Source organism: Mugil cephalus, chromosome 12 (assembly GCF_022458985.1).
Source record: "Mugil cephalus isolate CIBA_MC_2020 chromosome 12, CIBA_Mcephalus_1.1, whole genome shotgun sequence".
NCBI lineage: Eukaryota > Metazoa > Chordata > Actinopteri > Mugiliformes > Mugilidae > Mugil > Mugil cephalus.
Window position 1 is genome coordinate 18,086,394 of NC_061781.1, and position 6,000 is coordinate 18,092,393.

Here is a 6,000-nt window from a genome sequence, read left to right on the forward strand (position 1 = left end):
AGATGCAGGATATGGCTGGAGGTTTACCTACCTACACCCCACAGAGTGGTAGTGGCATCGCTGTTTCCTGGTAAACACTTCATATGAACCTCAACAAGGCCCCATGCCGTGATGTAGTTTGGGTTGAGGGAGAATTTGCTGTACGTTCAGTTCTCAAGTTTGTTCTCTAGACCAAATGCAACAGTGTAAACTAGGTTTTAATCCTGCATTTTTGTTAAAAAATTAAGCAAACCAGGAAGTACCAAACAGTTAGAGGGATACTGAGCTTTAAAACTGCACTTCAGAAATGTTTCAATAGCTTTCATCTTTCAATAGCCTACGATATATCTGCAATATATTCTTATTTTTTTGTCTGCATTTGTCAACATATTTAAACACCTCAGGGTGTCAACATTTTATCAGATTGGTGCACTCATATTCTTGCAATTAAATATTTTATAATGATATTAATATCTTATTGTTTAAATAGATGATATGCATTGACGTCACTGCCGCCCGAGACCATGCCCCCCGAGTGCCAAAAACACGGTGAAATGTATCAGTACAGCTAGACCAGGAAAAGTGTGGATTATCAGATCAAATTAAAGACAGCTGGACTCGACAATGATCCATACGAACTAGTATGGATTTGGAAAAGCAGATTAGCCTCAGTTTCAGTTAGTTTAAGTTAATTTTAGGCCATTTCGGTTGTGATAAATTTAGCTAAATACAAGATGCTAACGCTGAGAGCGACAGGACCTTAAATGACCTTAAATTATCCATCCTAAAAGTGTAAACCATTATCTGAGTAAGAATCATCAGTGAAACTGCATTTCATATGTACTTGAGCAAACATAAAAACATAATGCATGTATGGGCATTTCAAAATACCGTTTCAAAATTGCATAAATTACATATCTTTAACACATTTTCAATATGTTGTCAGTAACTCAAAAATAGCATATTCATTCACGCACCTGGACGTAGATTGAACACACATTAGAATGAAATAGAAAATTGTCTTTATTTACAGTACATGAGATTGTTAGAAACAAAGAACCCTAAAAAAAAATGTAAAACATAATGTTTTGTGTTAATTGTGTTATTTTTTTCCCCCCCTGATGCTGTACACAACCTACTGCTGCCAACTGTCATCATCATTTTCAAATGTTGCTGAATCCTGATTGGAGGACAGGAGAACGTGACATCACCATTCTCAAACTAAGCTCCACCCACGTCCAACAAAATGAACACTAATCTCTAAAGTGAAAAAAGTAACCAATATTCCAAATAACCATTACTCATTACAGTATCGCGCGCTGTCATATTATTTGCCCTAAAAGGATTTAATGCAAGTAAAGGACGAAAGAACAAACAAGGAGGGCGGCTGGAAAGAAAAGAAAAGCACTCCCTGAACGTCTCCTAATGAGGGTAGGAGCAGATGAAAGCCTGAGGCTCCCAGCATGTGAAGTCATTAAACTTTCCATTTCCTGAAAGACAGACAAACAGTAGGTCAGACATCCAGCAGCACACCGTTCAATAATTAAAAATCAGTATGCACACAGCTCAGCATGACTGCCTATTCATCCGTGAAGGCGCACTGAGCAAGCTTCTTTTTTTTTCTTTTTTTTTTTTTTTACAATGACACAAGCATTTTCTTCTTCATATAAATTATCATAAAAAAAACAAAGTTCCTTTGCTGCCTCTGAAGACAATAATTAGCTAAAACATTAGTTTCTTCATTTGACTTGAAGAACTTGGAGCCACAGCTGCTGAAGCTGCTTTGCATACTGGGCTCAGATAAGACAGTGGAGCAGCTTGAAGCTTTTAACCTCTTGAAATGTCTGTTTGAATTTGCCTGAGAGGTGTATTATAAAATGATGACATCAGTTTTGTTGCCAATATTTGTGTTCACAGAACACTGCGCCTGCAATAAGCGAATGTTAATTTCTCCTATTAGTAATGCATTAGTTGTTGACGTCGATGAAACCAACATCCACTCTGCTGTCATTAGATCATCTTATTCTGTCCAAACTGTGACTATTTTGTATTTATAAGAGGAAGATGTTATATATGTCCATATATATGTCCGTGAATGTTCTAGTATAAATGCTACATTAAACAAAATGTAACCTTTTTAATTTAACATGAAGCGTTGAAGTTGTCACTGTTGTTCACTTATTATTTCATAGAGATCTTAAATGCATATAGACTTTCAATAAAGAGGCAAAATTGTTTTTGTTCTGACATAATTCTGCTGAATCTGTACATATAAATATTGTACAATGGTCTCATGTATTTAATTCTTACCAAGAACTTCTATACAGTCCTCCAGGTTTGATGTGTTGTTGGGTTCCCCCGACAGCCAGTCAGCGTAGCTCCAGCGGGATCCATCCAACCAGATGAAACGACCGGTCTGACAGGTGACAAGGCGTTAATGAGATGCAACCAGATAGATGGGTCTTTACTCCCCACGGCAATATCTTGAGCCAGCATTATTTCATGTTCTCAGTTATGACCCACCTTCAGAAGCCTCAGCCCTCCGACCCAGGTGCGTGTATATGCTCCATTTTGCCTCATCATGCTTATCAGCTGCCTGTGGTTGTATTCACTTGTGATGGAAGCCAGGTGGCCACCGCGGAAATTGTCTTGGCAAAAGAACTGTGAGGAAACACAACATTTTATTTTATTTTATTTATTTATTTATTTGTTATAGACTTACTTTTGCATGCTTGGAGTAATGGAGAATGAATAAATACCTCAGCATCTGCAGCCCTCTTTGGTCCACTGAAGAACTGGTAGCACTTTCCGTCAAGCACCACACCGGGACAAGAGCTCTGCCCTGTGGCAAAAAAGTGAATTACAACATATTTAATAATTATAGGATGAGTTAATGCATGAAAAGCAACGCATATGTCACTGTGATTCGTCCTTTTATCAATACAGCTTGTGACTTGAATCTGATGCAACTAATCCACACATGTAAAATCAATGCTATTACTAACTTCTAAATTTCAGCTAAGGAGTTTATATTACGTAATTTTATCGCAGGTATCATGTTAAATGACGTTGCTCTTGGTCTTGGTGTTGCTCCAGAAACACTATAGGATAAAGCTATGTCACAAAAAGACATTATCTTGTTTTATGGTAAAAAATTAAATTTCTAAACAAATTTCTAAATGTTCTGCTGTCTGTACACATGTATTTGTGTTTAGTTTTTCCTCTTCAGCACTATCTGGATAAGACTGAGATTGCTTATTTTCTTAGTTGATTAACATTATCTGCACTTTATTCTTCTTCGTGTGCATCATTTGAAACAGTCACAAAAATAAATTATGCCTTGAACCGAACGTTTCACACTGGATTTGCATCTAGAAGCATCTAGAAAATGTTCGCAGTTTTATTATGTGCTCGTGAGCATCCGTCTGTGCTCATTTTACCTTGCTTGCCTGCTAGTCTTGTGTCTCCAGTCCTCACAGACACCTCACTAATAGCGTCTTCCATTGCTGAGCCCTCAAAGACCTGCTCTGGCGATTCCCCCGCCCTCGTGAGAACTCGCCCCGTTTCCTCCGTTATCGGATCATTTGCCACCATTTGCAACTGTTTTTGGAGCTTCCTCATCCCCATTTTAGCTTCTTCATTTGGAAAATAGTTTTCTGAAAGGGACATCGGCTGCCCCATTATGTCCAGTGCTGACCCTTCGTCCAGTGCTGACCCTTCGTCCAGTGCTGACCCTTCGTCCACGAAAGCAGCATCTGACATGACATCTTGATTCGGAGAGGGCTCTTCCATCATCTTAGGGTCCAGCTCCACAACTGGTTCTTCATTTGAGTTATAGTCCCTCGCCCTCATGTCGGCCTCATGCCAATCCTCCTCTGGCAGCATCTCAGCTTCTGGTTTCATGTCTGGCTCTGGCTCTGGCTCTGCTTTAACTTCTTGCTCTGCTTTAAACTGTTCTTCCTCCTTAGCTTCTGGCTTCACTTCAACCTCTTGCTCCCCTTTAACCTCTAGCTGCGCCGTGCTCTGGCTCTGCTTCACGTCCACCGGAATCGGGTTTTCCTGCTGCTCTTTGGAGCTCAGTTCGGGCTGCGGTGCCGGACTCTCGACCACTATGTGACCCTGCACAGGAACCAGCTCTTCCAGCAGAAGGCTCTGGTCTTCTTTCATCGCGCCAGGAGGCACCGATGGCATGCTCAGAGCCACTGCGAAGACAAAACCTTTGAAGTCAGGCGTATTCCACAGCAACACAGACTCATAAAGATCTTCTTTTGATTGCCTTCATAACAATAAATCCTAAGAGTATAAACAACAAGTGACTCTGACCCCGTTGAGGAAATCACGTGAATATAAAGTAGCAAATATAGGAGATAAGGACCTGATGTAGCCCTTGTTGAGTTATCTATCACAAACATGGTTTTTATTGTGTATTAATTTTCCCAAATACATTCAGTATGTTTAATCCTAAAATGCCTTAAAATGCTCAATTATTTCCCTCTTACTTGCGAAAGTTGCACTGTCACAAAAGCAGCTAATGCTTGCATGAATTCATGTACGCTGGAAATCCTCAACCATTTAACAGGTTAATTGTTAAAATATATAGACATACGCATGACACTTTAAAAAAAAAGAAGCAACAATCAAACGAGTGGCTTATATTTAAAGTTGCAATTCACAGTGATGATTCAACGTGTTTTAGGAAAAGAGAAATGACAACAGGCGACTTTTAACAGATCAAAACACCTTGACAAACACTCATAAAAAATAAATGGATACCAGATTGTCTTACCTGCAATAAGGCACAGTGAGAACAGTGCCAATGTCTTCATGTTGATCTATGTGAGAAAATATATGTAGCTGTGTTTGAGATCGTAATTTACAGACGACGTTCTCAGCACCTGTTCACGCTCCTCTTCTCCGAGTTATGTTCTCCTAATGTTCGTGAAGAAGCATTAGTCCTTCCCTTTTTATTTCCACTTCACAGTAAGTCATAAATCAATGCCAACCTCCTATCTAATCTTGCCAGAAGCCACATTTTCTCCCTGTATTTCCTCGTACCTTAGTGATTAGGAGGGAAGAAAGTTCATGTGGCGAAGGCCATTTCCTGTAAACAACTAGCAAGGTATTAAATTCACATGCAGAACAGATCAGACTGATATACATAATAGGTCAGAGACACTTAAAGGTGTCACGCTATCAGATGATCAGCTGAACTGAACAGTCATCCCGATAGAGTGAGCCCTACTTTTTACTTGGCTACATGTGCACGATACTGAATGAATGAATGATAAGATGATGATAAAGCGAACAAACAAACATCAATTATAATCATAACACAACAACACAAAGAAAAACAAAACTTGACACAGGAAGAAGCCAAAGCGTATTAAATCCCACCCCTTTCCCTGTGTTAAATATACTATAATTAAACTAGGATTAAATACTATGAAATTTGTATATGACAGATAATAATGTATACTATATAACTAAAACATATCACATACATATACACACATACTTATATATATATATATATACACATACATACATGCACAAATATAACCATCAATACACTACACATTTTAAAAAAAAGAAGACAAAATTCAATATATATTTTAAAAAGTCCAAAATTTAAATCCAAGACCTTCTCAAAATTAGTTAGTGCTACTAATGACACTGCACCGTGACAGTGCAGTGGTGACTGGTGGTGAAGTCAATCAAAAGCAAAAGAAATAAGAAACATGACTTACAATTCACACACTTACATCAGTTACAGGTACACTTTACTTGTTTACTGCCCTACATCAGTGGTTCTTCTCATCTGGTCTGGGTTAAGGGTCACCTCTTAATGACAAGCCGCGACCCAAATCAAAGAAAACTTTTCAAATTTATTGAATGAAAAGATTGTGCAGTTTGTACCTGAGATAGTTGAATATAATATCACAGTACGAAAACACACACACACACACACACACACACACACACACACACACACACACACACATACACACACAAAAACAAATG

At 38.6% G+C, this 6,000-nt stretch overlaps 1 protein-coding gene across 2 annotated transcripts; it reads right to left on the reverse strand.

The window, feature by feature from the left end:
* Nucleotides 1–1,313: 1,313 nt before the first annotated feature.
* On the reverse strand, nucleotides 1,314–5,204 carry LOC125017781 (eosinophil granule major basic protein 2-like). Of its 2 annotated transcripts, none has more exons than XM_047601265.1 (6): nucleotides 4,766–5,204; nucleotides 3,420–4,181; nucleotides 2,739–2,821; nucleotides 2,503–2,640; nucleotides 2,290–2,395; nucleotides 1,314–1,469 (listed from the first exon to the last, which is right to left on the reverse strand). In XM_047601265.1, exons 1-6 carry the CDS (start codon nucleotides 4,803–4,805, stop codon nucleotides 1,402–1,404), a joined length of 1,197 nt encoding a protein of 398 aa, XP_047457221.1. In that variant the 5' UTR covers nucleotides 4,806–5,204; the 3' UTR covers nucleotides 1,314–1,401. The 2 variants fall into 2 exon arrangements, with proteins under 2 accessions (XP_047457221.1, XP_047457222.1); XM_047601266.1 differs by having other exon boundaries at nucleotides 1,314–1,476.
* Between the last annotated feature and the right edge of the window lie 796 nt (nucleotides 5,205–6,000).